The sequence below is a fragment of the Neopsephotus bourkii genome, unplaced genomic scaffold (assembly GCF_033783945.1).
Source record: "Neopsephotus bourkii isolate Nb327-2 ecotype Australia unplaced genomic scaffold, CSIRO-AGI_Nbou_v1 NB_330, whole genome shotgun sequence".
Classification (NCBI taxonomy): Eukaryota; Metazoa; Chordata; class Aves; order Psittaciformes; family Psittacidae; genus Neopsephotus; species Neopsephotus bourkii.
In genome coordinates this window covers 51,941-78,161 of record NW_026900838.1, presented here as the reverse complement: position 1 = coordinate 78,161, position 26,221 = coordinate 51,941, and the positions used below count along the sequence as shown (strand labels likewise).

The 26,221-nt window shown below is 37.3% G+C and overlaps 1 protein-coding gene across 1 annotated transcript in view; it reads right to left on the bottom strand.

Moving 5' to 3' along the window:
• Positions 1-26,221, bottom strand: part of EYS (eyes shut homolog) — a 579,093-nt gene that overhangs the window by 544,170 nt on the left and 8,702 nt on the right. The window contains exons 3-7 of the mRNA XM_061347833.1: positions 16,547-16,651; positions 4,381-4,503; positions 2,468-2,581; positions 1,187-1,300; positions 621-734 (exon numbers count right to left, since the gene is read on the bottom strand). Coding sequence (XP_061203817.1) covers positions 621-734; positions 1,187-1,300; positions 2,468-2,581; positions 4,381-4,503; positions 16,547-16,651 — 570 coding nt within the window. The remainder of the gene's footprint in view (positions 1-620; positions 735-1,186; positions 1,301-2,467; positions 2,582-4,380; positions 4,504-16,546; positions 16,652-26,221) is intronic.

Below are 26,221 nucleotides of genomic sequence, written 5' to 3'. Positions count from 1 at the left end.
AATTTATAAATCAACAAGTGCCTATAATTGAGATTATCACTTGAACTAGATTTCCTTAAGAAACACCACACAATTTGTTATTTTAAATTATAGTGGCAGTGAGTGTTTAAAATTAACCCCCCAAAATTTCTACGAGAATATCATAATAAAGTTTGCATTTTAAGTTTATTTCCTTTAAATACATTCCTTTACATTTCAATAGAAATAATCACACAAAATTTATGGATTCCAAGATAACTATAAATTGTTTTCTGATAATGAAAAAAAAAATTTAGAGACTGATCAATCAAATTAGGGAGGAAAATGTATAGAAAAGCAACCAATCTTTGCAAAGGCAGCCTAATGCTTCTCATTTTGTAAATAATCTTATTCTGTTAACAAACTGATTTGAAAGTATCCACTTTTATTAATAAATAAAAACTCCTAATAGATGTATAAAGGAAGTTTACTCCACATTATTTGCAGCCTAAGGCATAATTGGCTGGTCACTTTAAAAGCTTTGCCTGGGAAAATGAAGGACTAATAATGCTGTAGGAAGGTGAAATGAGTTCAGACAACTGACAGAAATGCTTTCTAAAGTTAATTATGTTTGCTTTCCCCTCTCCCTTGGTGTTCATTACCTTTAAACGGAGCCACACATTGGCAGAAATAATTACCAGGTTGGTCAATGCAGGTGGCTCCATTCTTGCAGGGAAATGAAGCACACTCATCTATATCTGTTTCACATCTTGCACCTTTGAAAAGATGAAAGATTTGAGCATTCGTTAAGACAAACAGGTGCCAATTTCTAATTCATTTGCACTACAAGAATCTTAAGCAACTTGTGAGGAGAAACTAATATAAATCAGTCAAATAAAGAGACACACATAATAATGTCAGCATCCATTAAATTCTTATCACTACAAATACATAGCAACTTTTTTTTGAGTTGCTAAATGGTAACTAATCTTCCCTCTGTGTGGAAGTTTTGAAGGCCTTTTTAAATGCAGGCTAATTTATCTTGTGCTCTTTAGTTTGCAGATGGAGTCAATGTTCCAGTTTGTTGGTAATGCAAATGAAACATTAGACCAGGGCAGATAAAGAGAAATGAGAAGGAAACACAAGCAAATTAGTCAATGATGTCTTAATGGATGTTTTGTGGACTACCTCCATGTGAAAAACAAGGTTTTCTATGAATACAACTCACCAGTAAAGCCGGGCAGACAGCTGCATTCATAACCACCAATAAGGTCTGCACATGACGCGTTATGAAGACATGGAGAAGAGTGACATTCATTTATATTTGCTTCACAAGTTGTGCCTATAAATATACAATCAGGCAAAGGGAAGTTACTGCATAGCACATATAATTACCATCTTTTATTTTAACTGAAGATAGTTCACGTGCTGGAATCTATTTGACATCCTTTTTACATTCAAATTTAGCCATCTATGACAGTATGTTGATATTCTTAATGTTTAAGCTGTTCACTAGTTTTCCTAAAAAATAAGAAGTAGAGTCATTAAACAGATTCCCAAGGCTCCACGCTATTTTCTTACTACATAAATATAGAAGAATAGAAAACAAATTGCATTAAATATGACAGACTGCACTGCACTCACATGAGAGAAAATATTCCTTGTGTTCATGATAAGGCAACAGAGGTACTCCCCAAAAATGGAAAAAAGAGGTCCAATGTATACAAAAACACAGTGTATTCCAGTCGAGACTATAAATAGCAAGCACATAGCTATTGAAAGTATAAAACACTCAATTGCTAATATTTCTAGGGGAAATTAATTTTTTTAGAATTTGAAGAATAAGTAAAAAATTACATCAATTGTGTGGTTTGGGAAGTTCAAAGAATCTTAGTAAAAATGCAAATGATAGCTGTTCTGAATATAGCTAGCAGTAGAAATGTAATATTTTGCCCTGTAACATTTTGCCCTGTAACATTTGAATTACAGGTTGGCTTGTATTTCAGTGACTAAAAATCCACAATATTTAAAATATGATTCACTAAAAATAAAGTGGATGCAATTTAAATTCTTAATCTGAGTTGAATGTAAATAGGTGCAGATACTAATGCATACACTTATCAAAGTGATTAAATTTTTCATATAAATTGTACAAATATGCCAAGAAAAGAAACCTTCCCATTTTTTTCTCCAATTCTATTGTATTAAATCTGCCAACAGTTTAAAAAGCTTACAGGAAATAGTATCTGTGATTTGCAGAATTTCACTGATGCTCGCACTGATCCATTTTCAACAGCTAAGCCATCAGCCAGTAAAAAACACCTAGTCCTATGCTGTCATAAAAGCAAATTAGATAACTTCAGTCAAGATGCACTCATGCTGAATTTACATATTTAAAACCTCTGATGACCCTAAAGTAAGTATACGTGCATCTCATCCGATGTGTTAAAAAATTGGTGTAACACTCAAAATAGATTTACAAAGTTATAGTTCTATGATTTTTTAATACCTTGAAATCCATCTTGACAGATACAACTGAAGGCATTCAGATGATCAACACAAGTAGCTCCATTGTGACAAGGGTCACTAAGACACTCATCCACCTCAGTCTCACAGTTATTACCTGGAAATGAGTGAAGGATTCATTTCAGGAGGAACATACTGGTGGTGAGTTACCAGTGAAAGCAGCAACAGTAAAATGAAATAACTGAGGTTAGATATGGAGGACTTTTAGCAATGAGCCTTGAACTGTCTTTAGAGAATTCATTTCTTGTTGATTAAAGCCAAAAGTGAATTGAATATATAATACTTAGCAAAGATCTGATGGGAATTTTGTAGATTAATTTACAGAGGTAATAAAAAATTTTCATTTTTTTGTATTTTAAAAGCAATAAATTTTTCAGTTTTTCTGAAGAAACATAAAAGTTTAAGAATGATTTCTGATATCAAATATTAAAATACCACAGACTTTTTCTATAATGTTGTTTTTTTTCATTCTTTTCTTTTTTATTATTATTTTTTAATGGAGATCCTTATGGGAAATACTGGTAAACCTTTGTATTATGGCTAGATATTTCAAACCTTTTTTGATACTAATAGAACATTAGATACTGCCATCTATTTTTAAATATGCAGATACACAGAAATAAAAAAGAATAGATACGGATTTGCACTCGAAAATGTTGCACCTAATATTTTTTTCTGGCCTTCAAGATAAAACAAAGCTCAGAAAGTATTTATTTGCATTTTGCATGTGAATTATACAAACAGATGATGGATACAAATTTCTTATTACTTATGGTTAAAAAGGAGATGAAAAGTTCCTGAATGTTTCAGAGGCATTTTGAGGACTTCATTTGGACACAGAAAATGTATGACCTAAACTTATTAATCAATTATGTAGATTTAAGAATTTAAAGAAACATTTCAATAAGACCTCACCAAGAATTAGCAATAATAACATCAATTTTACTTTTATATTTTGGTAATAAAATAATCCAACCATAGAAACAAGATATAGCATTTCACTATATTATAGACACAAATACCACAGCTATTAAATTACAGATCCATCATCTAAATGGATGCCTACGTTAAGACATAGAGCAACAATTTAAGAGGTGTGAAGTCTACTCAAGATCTGAATTCCTCTGGTTTTCTGTGTCTTCCACAACTATTGAGAAAGATTCTAGAATATTCTTATTCCTGCTTCAGGAGACCATCAAAGTCCCTGCAGCTGGATAGGATGCATCTGGGCTTTAGAGCTGATCTGCCACTTAGGGAATTCCTATTTCACTTGATTATTTCATCATAGAGGTGATCAAAAAGTCAAAAAGATCTGAAACTGTGTCTAGAAAGATGTTTTTTGTTTTTGTTTGGGTTTGGGGTTTTTTGTTTGCTTTTTGTTTGTTAACTCTGTACTCTGGAATTACCATGACAGTATGCTGACATAACCAAACTGATTTTAATGAGTAATTTTAATCTAGTCAGACTCTGTACTAAATGACAATGACATGGGTAAGCTTAAGCATGAATAGTTAAACCTGCCCAGGATCTTGGATGTGTATTTGGCAGTTAAGGCCCTTGTTACTGTAGCCTTACTCTTACAGGAAACACAAAGCTGATAATTTAAGACCAGCTTGCATACGGCTGGGAGTTGCAATCACATCAGTGTAAGACAACCTGTCTAAAATAGTATAAAGTAAGAGTTATTGGGGTGGAAATAGTCTCTTGTAGTCAGTATTTTTTACAACTGAATACTTTTACACAGCCAAATACATCTGTGTGCCAGGAAATAAAAGTTGCTTCTTCCTGAATCAGAAGCACATGGCTAATTTATATGTATTGCTACTTTTCAATAACCTTCTTTTCTGTGATTTAGGACTGACTTAATCAGGTTAAACAATACTCCTTTGAACCCACCTATAAAACCAGGTGCACAGAAACAAAGGTAGCCATCCACTATGTCTTTACAGATGCTGGAGGCTCCACATGGTTGTGACAGGCAGGCACCAACAGCTGCTTCACAAAACTGACCAGTAAAACCTGATGAAAAATAGAGTAACAGAAGACAGAAAAAATGTATTATCACATTTAGTCTGAGAAAACAGACGAGGGTGTGACCAATTTTGATGAGAACTTTTATGTTCTTTACTTATATTTAAAAATAACATTTAAAAGTTTCAGTTTCATAATCAAAGCAGTTCTAAATGGAATAAAAGAACTCTATAAGAAAGCCATACTTGCAATAATAATACAAACCATTCAAGCTACAATGGGTCTTCACAAGAATTCAGTAGAATGTCAAATTCTTCAAGTGGTTTTATGCAGATATTCCCATTTTTATTGAAATATTAGTAAGCACACTGTTGATGAAAGCCTTCTCATTTTTATTGTGGTATTGTGTAGACCACACTAAGAAAATATCCTGTTTCCAAGCCAAAAAAAGAAAATTGTCCCAATACATTCTGTAATAAAGCTGATATTACAAGATCTAACAGATTAGGCAACTTACTGATTTTGATTTTATGAACCAGTTAACTTAGAGGGAATAAGAAATCTAATCTTATGAAATACTTAGTATCTGTGTTTCTTATTCAAGTGCTACATAAGCACAAAAACTTAAAAAAATTTCTAAGATAAAATGAGAATCTACATTTTACAGCTAAGTTATATTGGCCATAGTATTCTAGTTTCTGAAGCCATCACCCAGAAATAAAGTCACATGGTTCACTGATAACAACACCTTTTTTTAAAACACACACACTAAATAGTTGTAAATAAATGCTCTTTTTTCACTAAAGCCCAGTTGTTTTCAAATCCAGTAGCTATTTTTTTAATTAATTGATATAAAGCAATTAAAAATTCACTCATTAAGTGTGGAGCAAGGTTCCAAGTGCTGAACATAAATACCAGGTTTCCAACTTTAGACATTTTGTTGTGACTTTTGTCATAACAGATCAGTCAGTTAAAGCATAAGAAGTATTGCTTTCAGTTCTTTTATTAACAAAACATGTTAAAAGTTTCTAAAGACATTTAGATTCTTGCAAAAATAGTGTTCTGGAAAAGATCAAAATAGACTGGTCCAATTTATTATAATGTAACAATTACAGCATGAAAAGTCACTAGAGACTTCAACGAGAGATTTACTTCAGTGAGCTGAATATCATTAATTCCAATGTCTTAAAAATTTGGATACCAAGTCTGGCTGAAGATCTGAACTTCACATTTAATTTCATTTCAGTAAAATATTATAAAAGAATAGTACTCTTCAGTAGCATAGGTATTGCCAGAACAGATTCTAGTGTGACACTGAGTTACTCTATATCTGACCTTGTGCTCATCGTTTTACTCAACAAGGAGAAAGAAGAAGCAGCCTCAGACAAAGTTGTTAGAAATGTGTATTCCTATAGAGTGCTGTGATAGCTTTTAAAATTAAACATAACCCTGTTTCTATAGAATTTATTAAGTGCAGATCCAAAGTAATAGATTATGGCAAAATATTAAAAGTTCAATCCTGCTTGAGGCTAGTCTTCAAATTAAAGGAAATGTAAACCATATCTTTAGGGCCCAACTGAAGAGCTCCTGATCTGGAAGATTTTTTAGATTTTGAACAGCTGGTTCGATGAGGTAAGACAGCAACTTCTGACCGCCAAAGTAAATTGCTGAAAGATACTGTACTTTAGAAATCTTGGCTTCTATAACAACCCTTTGAGGCATAAATACAAGACAATTCACATTAAAGCCGCACTACCCATGCAGTCACTTTGGTTTCTAAATAAGTAGATGCAGAAAGGTGTCTTCAAGCTATATTTCTATTCCATCCCAAACACCAGCTGTGCAATGCTTTCACATAGCTGAAGTTTTCTTCCATGTGGACTGCTATTAAAAATTTAAGCATATCTCATTTTTGCCTTCGTCAATAGCTGTTAACATCTGCTTACTGAAGTGCTACATAAAACTAATGTACAAAATTATGATAAGTAAAATGGAAACATTATTTAGTGATGGTAATGGGTATACAATATAACTATTACATGTGCTTATATGACTGTCATCCAAGTAGAGATACTGAATATAGAAAAGACAAAATAAAAAACAAATATTCATAGTAACTTTATAGATCGCAAATAAATATCTATGTATACTTTTATTTCTGTGTTTTCAATTAATTACCAAAGTGTTGCAGCATGGAAAAATATATAAAATTACCGTACTAAGTTAAAGAACAAAGAGTGGTGGTTTTCAGAGACCAATTTTAATATTCAACAACTTTTTTGTGTAAGGTTTGTCGTCAAAACAGATCCAGCAGCAGTACGTAAGAATATAAACAGAATAGTACTTACGAATATAAAACTAAATGAGCAGATGTATGTTTATTTTTCTTCCACAGGCACTCAAAAGACATTTAATGAATTCAGATAATGGAAATGTAACAGCAAAATTTTTTTTAATATTCATTTTATTTATTTTATTTTATGAAATGCTGCATTTACATTCTTCAGACATTTCTTTCTGACAAACCAAAATGCCTCATGACAAAAGTTATTTTTACTAGTCAGACTGTGACAAACTCTCCAGAGAGATCACTGCATTGTGATCCATTCTGACACAGTCCAGCCACACAGTGACTTGTGGCAATTTCACTACATGGCTCCTTATATTCTGAATGGCAGATACATCTGAAGCTATTAACTGGACCCTCACATTAAGATTGATTGTCAGGGCCAGCAGGATTTAATGCACATTCATGCACTTTTAGTGAACAAATATTTCTTCTGGGGAAAAAGTTATACACTTTTTTTTTAAAATTACACCTGGGAAAAGCTTAAAGAGACTGAAAGAAACAAACGTGAGAATTTAATAAATTCATTTGAAAACTCAAAAAATATTTTCACTGTCATTAAGATTCTTACACACTAACATGTAGCAAATTTCTCCTTATTTGCACTGGATGTGATAACATACAAGACATTTTATTTGTTCAGCTTTTGAGGTAAAAGCGATTGATATTGTTTTTGTCATTCAACTGCTATCATAATGAAATACTACTTTTGCTTGGGTCTTCTAGAATTGCAAATATAATGATTTTACTTATTGCAAAATTTATACAAAATATAAAAACTGTAAAATTATGCATTTATTAATAACATAGTTTAAAAAAATAGGGAAAGTGTAATAAAAGGAAAAATCATCTTTGGATGAAAGACATGGAAAAAAATGCTGCTGTTACCTCAGACAATACAACAGGAAAGTGGTTTATTGTGACCATCTGCTCTAATAAATACATCGGATTGTTGTATTGAAGAAACTGGTTACAACTATAAAACACACTGTGGAAGACACAATTTTCTTTGTTGTATCCTTCTTGTGTACATGGTTTCAGGAACTGTGAGATCAAACCCCACTAATTCTCCATAAAGACAACTGACACTTCACAATTAGTTTAGAATAACAGAATTACACTCTAAAAATCTTAAAAACTTGTCCAAAATTAAAGAGACTGAGAAGTCATGCACATCCAACTTTAAGAAAGCTTTTGTATTCTCTGATGACAGTTCATTTTCACAAGCAGACTTCCTGATATAATAACAGCTGTAATGTGAAAAATGGTATTCTGTTCCAGTGAGAAATTCAATTGTTTTATTTACCAGTCTAGCTCAGGGTAAGTCAAAACTTATGTTTATGTACACATAACCCAAAAGAATGTTAAAACACTTTGTATGAATGTGCTGTTATGAGTATTTAGGGTGTTTGTATTTCAGTTACTTACCTACATATTCCATTCCTGAAATAAATCGAGAAATAGTCTAAGAAAAAATAATTTCAACAGATTTTCAATTTTCTGCAATTTAGGTTTGAGGTAATCCCGCAGTTTTGAAACCTTTGTAAAATTTTCTCAAGTAGTAAGTGAAAAGAATAAAAATCCTAGTGTAAAAGTGAGGTTTTAGCACATCATGTCAGCATTTACTGATGAAATAACATTTCACTGGGTGTTCCTTAAAAAGCTCTACTGGCAGCTGAAAAGTCATGGTTATAATTCACTTTGAATTTTATACTATGATTTTCTGGCAGGAATACTAAAAAAAAAAATATTTATTCCAGCAAAAACTTACACACATCATTTAAATTCAATTTAGTCTGGAGAGGAATCTTAAATAGCAGTGAGTCCACTTTCTGCTTACCTCTCACTCCCTTTGGTATCAACAAATACATGTACATTTTAAAATATTCTTGACACCAGAGCTCTGCCTCAGTCTCATTAGGTTATTTATGGTAAACATGTATGTGACAGTGATGGCAAGCTGATGTACCTGTCACAGTCAACTCAAAAGGATGTTTCATCTAGGCTACTGATATTTTCTCTGAGATGGACTTGCTCTAAGATCACTTCTGATTCAGATAGTTCCCAGTGGATGGACCTCACAGGTGGACCTTGCAGAGCTAGAAGCATACCATATCTGAGCCTGAATCCACATGCATTTCTGGATGCCTTCTAGGTTTTTATTAGGCAACTACTGCTGTCCAGTTTGTCCTAGTCACCTCTGTGCAGGTATTCTTGGCACAAGCAAATTCATTTCCCTTCACTGATATATCTGCAGGTGCTACTCAGCCCTGGAGATTCGTTTTTACCTACACACAGGTAGTGCTCCTACACAAGAAAGTTAAAGGGCATTGTTATTTCCATTTCATCAATGCAGTTCGTTGTGAAATCAAGACTGAAATTACAGGTTAGTATGAACTCTGTGTACCTAAATGCAAGTTATCTGGCATATTTACAAATTAACAAATTGACAGATTAGGCTGAGTTCTCTAACGGTAACGAGCGGTTCTCTTCCAGTTTGCTCACTAATTGCTGGGCACCAGTATTTTCTGATAATAATCCTCATTCACCAAACAACTCTAGCACTACAGAGAATAACATTTTTTTTCCATTAATACCTATAGCTCCATACAAAGGCACAAATCCTTTAGAAGCAGTAAGTTTTAATAGGCTTTGAGAGATGGGCAGTGATTGATGAAAAACACATTCCAAGTAATGTCATGTGGTGACTCTATATGGCAGGTCTACATTTTAACACCACATTGTAAAGTGTTATTAGTAAAGTTCAGGTAGGTTTAGTCTAATAATTTAAACAACTTTAATTATTCATATAGGGAATATGACAGCAATGGACACAAAGCACAGCCTCACGGACAAGCAACACAATCCCACAGTACCCAAATGACCTGAGCAGGCTGAATGCTGGTAACCAGGGTCTGTCATGACCCAGTTATGACAAGGCAGCATGCAGTGACAACGTAGGTCTGAGATCGAGCTGGGAAGTCAAAGTCAGCAAGGCAAGGTCAGATTGGCAGAAGCCTGGTAGTACATTCTGACATACGGCAAGAAACTGTATCACTTCTTGCATGAACTCCTGACCAAATATATCAGCAAGGTTTCTTTTTTCCACATCACCAGTACTTTGCTGAATCCCATTCAGCTTGAATTCTCTGGATCTGTTTTTGCAGATTACTGCCTAGTTGTTCCTGATTTCTATGTATTTGTTTATGACTGCCAAAAAGTACACACCTTTGCTCAACAGAATCTTCACTCTTTTCCGGAACATAACTAGAGGTTTTGCCTGTCTTTCCGACATTCGTGCAATCTGCAAGTTCAGTCATAATATTCCCAATTCAGTCAAGGTCATTGAGGAAGAACACTGATGAAGAACATCAGTAGACCCAAAGCACTTCCAGTGAAATTATTTTCCACACTGAATAGCTATAATATTTTACTATTTTTTCAAGTGTTCTTTCAAGAGTTATGTGCCATTTAGGGATATTTTCAGTAAGACACTGTTCCCTTGGTTTCCATATAGGAATGCTGATGCATTTAAGATATATATCAGCTACTTCTCCCTTATCCAGACAGCTTATTGCCACCTGAGAACAGAAATTACAATGCTTTCAAGTAGTTTGCTTTGAGAAATACATGTAACCCTGTGACTGATGGCAATTTTTTTGTTGCCTTCAGATGCTTATAAGAGTTCCCCTTTACATTTTTTAAAGAATTCAAGTTATACCTGACGGTTCTGTACTTAAACTCCGCTCTTTTTTGCCATTCTGTTATTTGACTTATCTACAAGCCAAGAGCTCTGTAACTGCTCTGAATCATTTCTAAATACCAGAGCTGAAGTTGAGGTCAAACAAAGTATACTTTTATATCTAAGCATTTTGTAGATTCATTTTTTTTCTTTTATGGTAAAGCCTACAGTTCCAGGGACACTGGGACTGCAAAAGCCATACCAAGGGGAGCATGGGCACTGCACCAACATTGCACCTTCATCGCCTTTTTCATCTGGACCAACCATGGTGATGGGGAACTAAGCCTCAGTTCCAAGATGCCTTTTCCATTAAGGTATAGGGTTAGGGTTCAGAGAACCACAAAGCATACAGCTTCAGGGACACTGGGGCTGCAAAAGGCATGCCAAGGGGAGCATGGCACTGCACCAACAAAATCTTTGTTAACGGTTCTTGGGCATCAGCAGCTCAAAGGTATGAATGGTTTCCTAAACATTTCCTGTCTGTAATCTTCATGATTCAGTTTATTTTTTGAGTCACAGTGTGCTTACTTCCTAACACCTTCTCCTGGAGTAAAAGCTTTCATGTATATGCTTCTACTTCATAATAAGGCTTGCAAGAATTCCGTCTTATTTCATGGTACAGTAAACATTAATAACAGTGAACATCCCCAAAAGTAAGAATCTGATTTAATTTTTTCTGTATGTGAGTCTACTCTTAATCAGAATTACTGCTCCTTTGATTCCGTGGATTAAATTGAACAAAAATTGATTCTAGGTTGAACCCATCAATCCAAACATCTCAACTGATCCAATTTTTTGCTTCAAAATCAGTCTACTTTAGTAATCATGCTAACCACCCACTAATCCCACTGAAATAAGAAATATTTATGCATTCATTTATATGTAGCAGGGATAATATATCACTGAGGTATAAATTATAAAGAAGCTGTGTGGTAGATGTAAGGTTTTCTAGAAGACAAAAACATAAGAACATCATGTAAGAGCCTAAGAAACACCCTGTGTATTCAGTGCAATTGTGCATCAAGCCTAGAACTGCCTGAGAGCAGAAAAAGAGATGCTATTTTGGGAGAGTATATTTGCTTGGTGACTTCTAGCTGTCTGCTCCCTTTGAAACTGCCAAGCATTTGGGTGTATTAAAGAAATCAGAGGATCCTTTAATATCCGTTTACAGCCATTTTGGTTGTGAATTTGTCTGATCTCTTACTAAACCTAAATAAATTCTCTAGCTACATCACATATGGTGATGCAAACAAAGAAATGTAATGTTATATGCTAAAAGTTTTTTTGTGCGTCTTAGTCTAAAATCCCACGAAGTTCTTCAAGTACCTTCTTACTTCTTGTGAACAGCCTTCAGTGAACAACAGTTCTGCTTTCAGCTTAACCCCTGCTATCACAATTTTCTTTCAAAGCTTCCTCTCTTTCCCTCATGTTTTCTTCTACAAACTTAAAGGGTCTTTGGTTTTTCATAAGACAGTTGCTCTATTCCATTGATTACTTTGTTGTCTTTCTGAACACATTCTACATGTCCAACATCTTCTAGATTATTATTTCCTTAAATATTAGATTACCTGGGGAGAAGTTCTAAACTTTAAAAAGTGACAACTCACCTCTTCCTTTGAGATTTACCAGTCCAAAGCAAGGTTTCCAGATGATCAACTACTGTTGTAATAAACTTTTTACTACACCACTATAGCACTTGCTTTTGTTTTTTTCCCTTGTTAAAATTCGGTATACGTATGAAACAATTTCCTAGTTGAAGGTTAAATTAGCACATGGGAAAAAACAATATCTCAGAGATTTTTAAACATTTGTGCAAATTCTGGCTTTGGAAAAGCATTGCATATGAACAACCACTTTTTCAGCTACAAAGTTGACTGATTGACAAAAGGTGACACAAATGAAGGTTATGGAAAACTTTTAGATGTGGTCAAATGCTTATGGTCTTACAAACTGTGTGTAGGCACAGGTAGTTCCATCAATTTCTTATCTGAAGTACTGCATTTGTAAACTATAAACAGAATTGGGCAAAGATTCCTCATTTGTAATAGAATCCTGTCCTGGGTTTAGCAGTAGCAGTCATTTTTCTCCTTCTTGGTAGCTGGTGCAGTGCTGTGTTTTGACTTTTGGGCTGGGAACAGAGCTGAGAAAAATGATGTTTTGGTTTGGCAAAGGACTTGGTGAGCCTCATGCTCTGCCAGGGAGGAGGGGAAGCTGGGAGGAAGCAGAGACAGGACACCTGACCCAAACTGACCAAAGAAGTATTCCGTACCACAGCATGTCATGCCCAGGAGGGAACTGGGAGCTACCCGGAAGGGCTGGGACTGCAGGGTTGGAGGAGGTATCGGTCGATGCTTGGTCGGGCTGGGGGGAACGAGTTATCGGTTGGCGGGTGATGAGGTGTTGTATTCTCTTCCCTTGTTATTTCCTTTATCATTACTATCATTGGTGGTAGCAGTAGTGATTTGTGTTATACCTTAGTTACTAATCTGTTCTTATCTCAACCCATGGGAGTTGCATTCTTTCTGATTCTCCTCTCCGTCCCTCCAGGAGTAGGGGGAGGGCAAGAAGGGGGGGGGAGCGGGTGAGCAAGTTGTCTGGATGGGTTAAACCACGACAAATCCCAAGACAGTTTATGTTGGAAATGACTTCTTGCGGTCATCTGGTCTTACCTTCACTAAAAGCAAGACCAGCTAGATGACGTAGTTCAGGTATCTGTCCTGTCAAGATCTGAATATGTCTCCAAGGACTGGGATTCCACAATCTTTCCAGGCAGCTTGTTTCAGCAGTTAGCCAGTGGGGGGATTTTGCCCTTAATATCTATTCAGAATGCTAGTGCATTCCAATTCGGTACGTCACCTCTTGCCCTACCACAGTTTTCATCTCCATGAAGAGCCTTGTTGCCTTTCATGTATCCTCCAAGGAAGCAGTTGTAAACCCCAATAAAATCCTCTATTACCCTTTTTTTCAGGCTGAACAGGTAAATCACCTCAACTTCTCCTTGTGCACCAAATTGCTCAGGCCCTTGGCCCTAGTCCTGGCTCTTTGCTGAACTTGACACAATATGGCAAAGCCCTTCTTTTAGTGGAGAATATAAAATTTAGGTGCAGTCCTTCAGATGCAGTTTCACAAGTCACAAGTAGAAAAATAATCACCTCCAGACTTGCTAGCCACACTCTTCCACCAGCCAGTACTGTAGTCATTGAAGTTGCAGATGTGTATGAAGACCTATGATGTTCATACTTCTTCAAGATGTTTTAAGAAGGCTTCATTTACCTCTTCTTGATGAGGTGGTCCATGGCAGATGCCCACCACACAACCTGTGTGGTTTTGCCTGCTAATTCTTACCAATAAGCTCTTGACTGACACATCGTTCATTCCAAAATAAATATACCAGACACTCTCCTTTGCATAGTGTGAAACCGTCTCACCTTTTTAGTTTATCTTTCTTAAAGACCCACTATCCTTCCATTGCAGCACTCTGTGTTGGCTATCCCGCCATATCTTTCTAAATCCCATGAGATCGCTGCTGTGCAACTGCACACACACTTGTAATTCCTCATGTTTCCATCACCTGCTGCATGCATTTGTACTAAAGAGGGACTCTCTCAGATATGTCACTTTCACGAGTGTGAGAACCTCCCCTACTATTCTGCCACCCAGACATTTTCTCATTGCTCTATGTGCCTTCACATCTCCTTCTTACATCTATTCTCCAGTGATGTATCCAGTTTAAAGACCACTTGGCAGGATAGGAAGCCTGCTGCCCAAAATGCTCTTTTTCCACTTTCTCAACTGGACACATCTCCCACTGTCCCTCAGAGGGAGAATTAAAAGCTAAAGATCTGTCTGCAATTACAGCTACACAGCCAAGAACTCATCTGCATGACATGCCCAAACTTATCTAAGCCTTTGACTTTCCACATTTCCTCTAGTCCCTTCTTCACTTTTCCTAGTGCTCTGTAATCACTCTTCACTTTGTTCCAGGTCTTCTTTTGGCAGTACTCCCATTTGGCTTGGCAACCAGAGGCAGGAGTTTGAGGGCAAGATGAACATCAGCAGTATCTCCAAAGGATCCAGGATCTTAGTACATCTTCCAAAAAATAAACACAAAGAGATGGGCAGGAGGTGCTACAGGTGGCAGAGCAGATATTCCCCTGCAGCCTGTGGTGCAGACCATGGTGAGACAGCTGTCCACCTGCAGCCCATGGAGGTCCATTGTGGAGCAGATCTCCACCTGCAGCCCCATGTGGGAGGACCCCATGTCAGAACAAGTGGGTGTGCCCTGGAGGAAACCCTGTGGGAAGTCCATGCTGGAGCAGGCTCCTGGTAAGACCTGTGACCCCATGGTAAGAGAAACTCATGCTGGAGCAGGTTTGCAGCAGGACTTGTGGGGGACCCACAGAGGAGCAGTCTGTTCTTGTAGCACTGCACTCTGGAAAAGACCCATGCTGGAGCAGTTCACAAAGAATTGCAGCATGTGGGAGGAGCTCACTTTGGAGAAGTTCATACAGAACTGTCGCATGTGGGAGGGACCCCACAGTGGAGCAGGGAAGAGTGTGAGGAGTTTTCTGCTTAGGAGGAAAGAGTGGCAGAGACAACATTTGATGAAATTACAATCCCCATTCCCTGTCTGTCTGAGGAGGTAGAGAATTTAAGAGTAAAGATAAGCCCAGGAAGAAGGGAGGAATGAGGGGAAGGTGTTAAGTTTTAGTTTTGTCCTGGTTTCAGCTGTAACAGTTGGTTTTGGTTGGTTGTTTTGTTTGTTTTTTTCCCCAGGAGCTGGTGCAGTGCTGTGTTTTGGCTTTAGTCTGAGAACAATGCTGATAACAATGCTGGTAACACACCAATGTTCTAGCTTTCTCTAAGTAGTGATTATCCTGGTCAAGGACTTTTCAGTCTCTTATGCTCTGCCAGTGAGGAGGGGCACAAGAAGCCAGTAGGAAGCAGAGACAGGACACTTGACCCAAACTAGCCAAAGGGGTATTCCATACCACAGCATGTCATGCCCAGTATATAAGCTGGAGGGAGTGGCCCCGAAGGGCAGATCGCTGCTTGGGTTGGGCTTGGTATCGGTTGGCAGTTGGTGAGCAGTTGTATTGTGCATCACTTGGGTTTAGTGTTTGGTTGGTTTTTAGTTTGCCCTTTTCGTTTTATTTTCTCTTGTCTTGTTATTTCCCATAGTAGTATATTATACTTCAGTTGTTAAACTGTTCTTATCTCAGCCCAGATTTACATTCTTTTGATTCTCTTCCTCATCCTACCTGGGGAGGGTGAAAGGGGGATTGAGTGGGCACTGGCATGGTTCTGAGTTACAGGCTGGGTTTAAATGACAGCAGGTTTTTATTTGTCATTATCCTACTCTGGTTTGTAATAAATTAAACAAATTGTTAATTTATAACAAATTAAATGGATTTCCCCAAGTAAAGTCTGTTTTGCCCATACCAGTAATTGGTGAGTGATGTCTTCCTGTCCAGTTGAGGAGGGAAGTGATAGAGTGGATTTGGTTGGCCATATGTCATACAAACAGGACCAACCCACCACAGCAACCCTTATGACAACTACTGTATAAATATTGCCCCTTTTTTCTTTTTCCTTCAGGGTATCATAAGAAATCTAAAAGCTAACATTTTCTAGTAAGAAAGCCTGAAACAATATCATTCTATATTAATGAAAGAAAAAAAAATCAACTTTGGGAAAGATTTAGAAATTCGGAATCCCTCAAAGTCACTAAGGTGAATACCACTGGTAGTATTGGTTGATTTCCAAGGCTCTTCATTCATCAGTTTACAAGGCAGGATTTCTGGTACACAGGTTATATCTTGTAAATAAATTCTGCTGACACCAGCTGCATAGCAATTGTAGAGTTTGCTTAAAGAATATTTGCTTGGTCGTTCTCTCTTGTCAAGCAAAATAAGTGACTACTTAGTTGTGTTCTTATGAAAAACTGTATTTCTTTCTTGAATACCACAGAATATTTCTCACTTGAATATTTGACTTCTTACCTGGCAAACAGCTACAGTAAAATTCACCAATCAAATCATGGCAATGGCCTCCATTTTTGCAGGGCTTGGAGGAACATTCATCAATATCCATGGAACAGTTTTTGTCTGAAAGAAAATTAAACATTAAAGCTATAAATCATGCTGGGTTTGGGAAAGCAGAAACGCTGCTTCACAGTGCAAGTGACAAGTACATAATTTAAGTTTTCTGGGTTGGAAACACTATTTCTGCTTAACAGCTTTGAAACTAGAGATATTCATAGATCATAGCTGATAGTGAACAAATTAAATATTTTAAAGGAATAAGTATGAGCTACATTTGCAAATATGTTTTGTGTATTGTAGCATTACATCTGAACACCATAATTAGTTTGACTATATGCCACATTCTAAAAAATATTTTAGAGACTTAATAACCTTGGTAACAATAATAAGAAAAATATTTCTTAAGGTTGCTTCCATGTTTAGATGAAGTCACCTCTCAGATCCCAACAGAAAACCACAAATTTCCTCAATTGTTCTTCATTTTTCTGCATTTAAAGAGATTTAATTGAGTTGGAATTCAAATTAATTCAAATCTGAAACAACAGAATTATAGGAGAATATATAGAAGACTATTTAGAAGACCATACGAGGTGTGGTATGAAAACAATTAACTCATTTGGCATACCAAAGAAAACCCATAGTTCCTCATCTCCCTACGGTGCACTGCATTAATACAGAGCAAGCCCTACCCTGGTATGACTTATACTGTGATCTTTCTGATCCAAAATTGATGTAAAATGAAAGAACTGTAGAGGTTAACAGTTCCCATGAACACCAAAAGCCACTCCAGCCATATAGAAGGAAAACTGTATCTGTGACAGATATAAACGAGCAGAATGGCCACTGGTATTCTACACAGAAAGTGATGGAAGAATCCTTGTTTCACTCAAGTTGGGTATATCAGTTAATGCCTCCCAGGAATCTCATTCTAAGGAGCTGAATTCAAGGATCACATGGGGTTTCTGGGGTAACCAGCACTCGGAGAATTATAGATTCATTCCAGTAATAAATGCATGGCTGGCAGAGGGTATAACCTAGTGCTTTTTCTTAACCACGATATTCTTTGAGCTAACAGGCAAAAATAGAATCTATGTAAAAATCCAACACAACTGACAAAGGGAAAAGTGATGAGAAGGAGGGGGGGGGGGACAGGACAGGACCCTCCTCTTTACACTTTTTCTCTAAAATAATTATTTAGAAAAGGCTGTAAGGGGAACAAAGCAGAAGCTCATAGGCAAGGAGAATGACAGAATCTAGATCAGACTTAGCAAGTGTGTGGGAAATACTGCACACTTATAGTTATCTGCTACATTTAATCATTCACTACAGATCACAAGTCCAGTAAAACCAGTAGAATGAAAGCTTAGTTTTTTATAGGCATTTTTTGTTTGTTGTTTGGTTTCGGTTTCTTAGTATTTTAAATATGTAAAAGAACTCGCACAATTTTTAAGAACACTGGGCTTAAGAGTATTAACTACCATAACATTGTTTTGGAAGTGAATCATCATTCAAAAATTCAAAGATTTCTGAATGTGTTATTTGCAATTTGTCATGTGATAGTGGAAAAGGCAACAACAAACAGATTTTTTTGGGATTTGATTCCAAATGAGAAGGCAAAGTAGTATCTGAAAATGAGGAGAGGAATGTGAAGAACGTGGGTGAGAGCAATTAAGATCCATGGGAAGGGAGAGGGAAGGAGAGAAGGGTGAAAAAGATAACAAAGGAATTCAGAAAAATTTCAAAGAATGCAGAAAATTTCGTATGTCAAGCCTGCTGGGAGGCTGAATTAAGTTAAAAGGCTAATTAAGGAAGTTGCTGCAATAGGACCAGTTATCGTTTTGTGGGAGGAAGGCATGGGGTATTAGGAGACCGATCTGATACTTCCTGATTTTGAAAGGATGAAAATGCCCAACTAGCAAAAAAATGTCAGGTTACTAAGGATAACCTAAGAAGTACAGCGCAAGTAAGCAGGCATGAAATCAGACTGGCAAAGGCACTGAATAAGATATAGCTATCATAGGATGGTCAGGATAACAAGAAATGATGATGTAAGAGCTTCAGCATTAAAGATGAAGGAAAAGTATGGTTTGCTATTAAATGGAGAAGGATGGACACTGATCATGGTAATCATGCCAGATTTTTAATTCTGCTTTTGCTTAACCCATCAGTAAAAAGGTCAACTTCAGTATTGAACAGAAAAGGCAGGCTGGAGAATTGTCACATGAATTCGATGTCCATACAGGATGGTTTGATGAACTTTACAATTGATTAGTGGTTGATGAAAGCTCAGCAGTTTTGTTTGCAAACTTGTGTAAGATAGGTAAAGTACCTGAAGACTCAATAACGTCTGCCTTTAAAAAAAAGTAAAAGACAGAGCGGGGAAATTATAGATCCACTTGTGTAATTTCTTTTCCTGGAGAAAATACAGGAAAAAAGTTACTACACGGATTAGTTATAAGAACCTAAAGTATAAACTAATTTACAAAAAAATGAGCTTATGGAAGCAAACCTGTTCCCTCCTACACTACAGTTCCAGGCCTTGTGGATTATAGAAAAAAAAAAAAAAGTGGCATATATCATAGTCCTTGATTTCACTTATGTTTCTGCTGCTGTTTCATGTGAAATACTAGTAATTGGGCTGGATATGAACTACAAGATATGAGGTGAATAGAAAATGTTGGAAAGCCATTTTCATACATTAGTTATTTGTGGCTTTACTACCAAAATGTATACAGATTTTGAAGAGGTCTACTACCCATCTAGTTCCACTCATTTTTTTTCAATAACAGTCTGGATGGTTGACAATGGAGTATGCTTATTGATGGCAACATGAAAAGGTGCACTGGAGGACAGGATTAGAAGTCTTCATAAATTTTGAAAAATTTGAGATAGAGTTTGAAATAACAAATGTTATCCACTCAGAACAAGTTGAAGATCTCAAAATACAGCAAATCACCAGTTAAGTAGGAATAAACTCCAGAATTTTGTTTCAAATCAAATAGGGTGCCGCGATACATAAAAAGGAACATAACCACTTAGAAGCATAAAATAATCCTTCCATTCGCACTGAGCTGGAGTAAAGCTTCATTTGGAGTGCTTTGCACTGTGCAGTGAGCTGCATTCAACAAAAATGTAGACCAAATGAAGACAGTCCATGTATAGATGACAGGAGTGACAAAGAACTTGACAGCCTGACTTCTTATGATAAACAAAACAAATGGGGTCTAAAGCCTAAATAAAGACTATCTGAATAGAAATTATGATAATTATAAAATAAGAAAAGGCTTCTGCAAGTGTCTTTAATTCTCCATGTTTGTAGCAGACAGGGTAAAAAATAATCCATTTAAACTACAGTGAAAGTTAGATCAGATGATAAGGAGCTACTTTTGATGCTCAGTATAAGAACACACTGGAAATATTGCCTGAGGAAAATAAGGAATGTTGTCGGACTTCTTTAAGATGAGACAAGCATATGAGAGAAATAATGTATGTATAGTATAGGTTTTCTGCTGGGATGAGGATGGAATATTTACTGTTTTGTTCTAGAGTTATATATTTCACAGAGCATACGCACTGTAACACTGAAGAAGGTCCAAAGGTTTTTATGTTCATGCAGTGAATTGATTGTCTGGAAATTTGCTTTGCCACATGGTAGAGTAAGGGTCTTAAGTTACTTGGGGTGCGATAACAGAGCTCCCATTTTGGAACCTTGTGCTTCTGTCCAAATCTTTGTCTCCACTGTGTGTCTCTGCCAAAACGCATTTCTGTCTTAGTCAGATATAACGAAGTTGAGTACAGTATGCAGTAAGCAAGAGAAACAAAAGATGAAAATATTAACACTAGTAGGCAAACACATTCTTCATGCACACCATAAATGTGCATGGTTTAAACTACAGAGGGGTAGATGGAAAGTCCTACTCTTACAAAAAAGAGAGCAGTACAGCTTTCAGCACATTCAACCTGTCTTCACCCCTCAAGTCTTTCTGATGAGAAAATCATAATGAGACAAATGAGCCATTTCATTGCTTCCTTTTTTTTCTGTAGGTGGATGAGAAAAGCCCTTACTCTATTATTTCAACACTGACTTTTAAAAAGACACTTCATTTCCACTCTTTCTTCCTTTCCAGTACCTCCCTTCCGCAGGACAGCAAGCATATACACTAACTCAAATCCTGTGGTAACTTTTTTTAGTTACACGGTATATTTTTCTATGTACTGCAGGTCACTTCTGGTCACTTGCAGCTGCCAGGTACAGGCAAAGAAAAAGACACGTAGGTTACAGCTGCTGAACTGTATGTGAGGAAACAGAAGTGATCTGAAAAGGACTGCTGAGGACCTAAGCATATGAGCCCTATTGCAGTGCTCTGAGGGGAAAAAAAACCCTCAAATGTATTTAAAAAACCAACAATGGTTTTGTGTTGTATTGATGTGTAAAATACTGCTGCATAAAACATTAACTACAATGTTCCATATTAAAAATAAGTGGAAGAATGCAGGAAAAGACACACAATTTATTCAACAACTGAAGAAAGCATGCTGTTGGCAAAGGCTTAAAGAGCTCCATCTGTTTCATTTACAACAAACAAAAACAAGAAGTGACTTGATTACAGTGTAGAAGTGTCTTTACAAAGAGAAAATACTTGAGTAGCAAGAGGCTTTTTCATTTTTGTGTAGAAAAGGTAATGATACACAGTGGCTTGCAGTTGAAGACAAAAATTTAAATAAAATATTTAGTACAAACTTTTAAGTATGTTTGTGATTCTTACTGGAAAAAAATGCCAGTGAAATTCTGACTTGTCTTCATGCATTTGTATCAAGTTTTAAGCCTTTTGGATTCATTGTGTGTTTTAATCAAAAGTAATTAGGTTCAATACGAGGTGGTTAATGGGCAACATTAACTGCCTTCTGGTATACAGTCGTAACGTAGAGCATACAATCACAAATCTACAGGTGAGAAGATTTCCAGAATAAACTTAATCATCCTGTAGCCTTCTATGAGTCTTTTCTGGGAAAACATCAAGAGAAGTCTGTGAGCCAGGTATCTGTGATAGCTTTAGCCCACCCTTAGGCAGCTGGGTTCTATAACATCGTCATCATGTGAAATGTGTTCATCCTGCCCTTGGAGGTTCCTAGGGAGACTGTCACCAGAGCTACCAGAGCAAATAATCCATGCAACTCTGTTTCTTTCTGACTGCAAAGGTGTCAAAGAAAAAAAGTATTCTAACAAAATTTGTATAAAAAGCTTTAAAAATGCCACTTTGCCTTATATGCTTTTCCCCTCTTGCCTCAAGACGCCTCAGATCTGGGCAAGCAATAGCCTCTGATCGACCTACTGTTCAAGTGAAGTCAGTCAACCAGTGCAGTAATGTCCCCACTGTAGCTCTGCAGCCCAGTATGTTTTCCATTGCCATTTCAAGCGTCAGGCCACAGGTTTGGTGTCAAGCTAACACCAGAAGCCTCAGGACATGTCTAGTGGTCAGGTGGATCTTGCTTAATTTGTTTTACTCTTCCTTAATTTTGTAAATTGCATCATGTTATGCTTATTTTTAATGAGATGTAGACAGAAATAACAAGTAGTTGTGCTGTACAGAGTGAACTACTAATGATCCTAGAATAAGGCTGCAGTGTGAAGGAGTCCAGGGGAGAGAGCAGAGGCCTTGAGGATGCATTTGTAACACAGTATTGGGACTCCAATGGTATTAACAGCCCACCTTTGGCCAGTTACTGGTAGCAAAGCAAAAACTTCTAACATAGGAGCTGGGCAAAACCAGTTTCAGGTTTGATGTAAACAACATGGACAAAAAATGAATGTCTAACATATGTAAAATGTCTCAAATATAGAAAAATCAGTAGTTACAGAGAATTGCAGAACTGAGGAGAAAAAAAAAAAAAGGTGTTTAAAAATAAAACAAAAATCAAGACAAAGACCAAAGAGTGAAGAAGAAAAGTCAACAAGTTTTCTGAAGACGGCAACAAATATGGCTCTTAGTGTGCTCACACTAGAACTGGTAACGTCATACCTTTTACAGCATAACTGTGTCATAGAATCATAGAATAGTTAGGGTTGGAAAGGACCTTAAGATCATCAAGTTCCAACCCCCCTGCCATGGGCAGGGACACCTTGCTCTAAACCATATTACCCAAGGCCTCGTCCAACCTAGCCTTGAACACTGCCAGGGATGAAGCATTCACAGCCTCCTTGGGCAACCTATTCCAGTGCTTCACTACCCTAATAGGAAAGAACTTCCTTCTTATATCCAATCTAAACTTCCCCTGTTTAAGTTTTAACCCATTACCCCTTGTCCTACCACTACAGTCCCTAATGAAGAGTCCCTCCCCAGCATCTTTATATGCCCCCTTCAGATACTGGAAGGCTGCTATGAGTTCTCCACGGAGCCTTCTCTTCTCCAGGATGAACAGTCCCAACTTTCTCAGCCAATCTTCATATGGGAGGTGCTCCAGTCCCCTGATCATTCTCGTGGCCCTCCTCTGGTCTTGTTCCAACAGATCCATGTCCTTTTTATGTTGAGAACAATACTCCAAGTGAGGTCTCATGAGAGCAGAATAGAGGGGCAGGATCACCTCCCTCGACTTGCTGGTCACGCTCCTTTTGATGCAGCCCAGGATACAGTTGGCTTTCTGGGCTGCAAGTGCACACTGCTGGCTCATGTTCATTTTCTCATCGACCAGCACCCCCAAGTCCTTCTCCGCAGGGCTGCTCTGAATCTCTTCTCTGCCCAGCCTGTAGCTGTGTCTGGGATTGCTCTGACCCAGGTGTAGGACCTTGCACTTGCCATGGTTAAACTTCATGAGGTTGGCATCAGCCCACCTCACAAGCATGTCAAGCTCCCTCTGGATGGCATTCCTTCCCTCCAGCGTATCAACTGAACCACACAGCTTGGTGTCATCGGCAAACTTGCTGAGGGCGCACTCAATCCCACTGTCCATGTCACTGACAAAGATGTTAAACAAGACCGGTCCCAACACTGATCCCTGAGGGACACCACTCGTTACTGGTCTCCAGCTGGACATTGAGCCATTGACCATAACTCTTTGTGTGCAGACATCCAGCCAGCCAGTTCTTTATCCACCGAGTGGTCCATTCATCAAATTGATGTCTCTCCAGTTTAGAGACAAGAATTCGTGTGGGACAGTATCGAACGCTTTACACAAGTCCAGGTAGATGACATCAATTTCTTTATCGCTGTTCATCAGTTCTGTAGCCCCATCATAGAAGGCCACCCAATTGGTCAGGCAGGATTTCCCCTTGGTGAAGCCATGCTGGCTGTCACCAAGCACCTTGTTGTTTTTCATGTGCCTTAGCATGCCTTCCAGGAGAATCTGCTCCAAGATTTTGACAGGCACAGAGGTGAGACTGACTGGTCTGTAATTGCCCGGGTCATCCATTTTCCCCTTCTTGAAAATGGGGGTTATATTTCCCTTTTTCCAGTGGTCAGGAACTTCACCTGACTGCCATGATTTTTCAAATATGATGGCCAGCGGCATAGCAACTTCATTTGAGAGCTCCTTCAGGACCCATGGATGGATTTCATCAGGACCCATGGACTTGTGAACGTTCAGATTTTTAAGATGGTCTCGAACCAAATCCTCTCCTACAGTGGGCCCAAGGTCTCCATTCTCACAGTCCCTGTGTCTGCCTTCCAAGACTTGGGTGGTGCGATCAGAGCCTTTGATAGAGAAGACCGAGACAAAGAAGTCATTCAGAACCTCAGCCTTCTCTAAATCCTGTGTATCTAGTTCACCCGAGAGCTTCCTGAGGGGGCCTACATTCTCCCTAATCTGTTTTTTATTTGCTATGTACCTGTAGAATCCCTTCCTGTTATCCTTACTATCCCTAGCCAAGTTTAATTCTAACTGGGCCTTAGCTTTCCTAACCTGGTCCCTAGCTTCCTGAACAATATCCTTGTACTCTTCCCAGGCCACCTGCCCTTGCTGCCACTTTCTATAAAGCTCTTTTTTCATTTCAATTTTCCTCAGGAGCTCCTTATCCATCCAAGGAGGTCTCCTGGCCCTCCTGCTGCACTTCCTTCTAGTTGGGATGCAACACTCCTGAGCTTGTAGCAGGTGATCCTTGAAGACCAACCAAGAGTCTTGAGCCCCCCTGCCCTCTAGGGCTATATCCCATGGAACCTTGAGGAGATTTTTTTCCAAAGATGAACCATCTGCTATAAAAAACTAGAGAAAACCATTCTTCTGTAAGATGCTACTTCTGTTTCTCAAATTGGCTTACAAAATGCCTGGGAGGGACGGAAAAATATGCAGTGGTGAAAATGGCTGGTTGCAGATTTTCTTATGTCAAATATCTATTCACTGGTTGCTCATGTTATAACAGAAAATTTAGTCCCAAGAGGTTAATTGAGGCAGTTATAATAAAAATATTAACCTAGTTGGAAATTATCTTGAAATCCATGTTACTTTACATATTTTACCGGTGCGCTCATGTAAAAAGCAAAAAATGTGCTTATTGTGCTGGCCTATCACTGTTCATAGGACAATGACATCCATGACCTTAATTGTTTATAATATGAATAGAAAGCACATGCAAAGAAAAGGAAAAAAGAAAGAGTTTATAGAAAAAGTACGGAGTTAAGGAAAAATTTGGTTTATATCCCACAGTAACTCAGGAAGAATAAGGATTTCAACCATGTTTTCTGGAGTCTTCTGTGTGTGCTTTAATCACTGTATGAGCTTTTCTTGACATGATTACTTTTTATCTTTTATTTGCTAAAGGCCCCCAGCAACTGACAAAATTTTTTTACTGAAAACCAAACCTAACATATTACATTATTGTGTTACAGTTTATCTAAAATTAATTAATACACAGTTACAGCCAAAAAGATATTAAAGTATGTTCTACATACATTGTATTATGCATGACAATTCATCATTATTGAAAAAAAACCCACATTATATCTAAACCAGATAAACTGAAATACAAAAATTATCTTGTAATGCCTCCAGTAGAGCAATAATAAAGTAAATCCCATATAAACTAATTAAACTTCTGATTGAAGAATTAACTTATCTTTTGTCAGACAGTTCCAACTGTTACTATTCACCTTCTAATTCAAACAAGTCAAGCATAGTATTTGCAGATGGAAAACTATTGGAGAAATGTAACATTTGATTTCTCACAAAATAAAAAATAATGAGACACTGTTTGTTTTCTAGATGACTGGAAAAAAAACACTGTTACTGAACTATAATTGATTTGGTTTTCTTTCATGCAATTCAATAGTTTTTAATGTATTATTTTATCAATGTTTTATGTAATGTAATTTGCAACATGATGAAACTTAAACAGACTTTTCTGCACTCTACTGATCATTATTTTTCCACTCTGTTCTATCCTGAATTTCTTGCAGGGGAAGCAGATACAATTACACTTGACATGATGATAAACATTCTCTAATAACCACAGAAATACATATTAAATACATTTGCATGTATGCATAAATAGTGTTTATTTTCCAGCATGTTAAGTTTGCACACACAACTGTGGGGAGCCTGCCCCTGGCAACCTCCCTTCTGGAATGTTTCTGAAAACCAGCAGCCCATTGGCACTGCTGTAGCTGAGCAGAGGGAAAGGCAATCATACTTTCCCTCTCATCC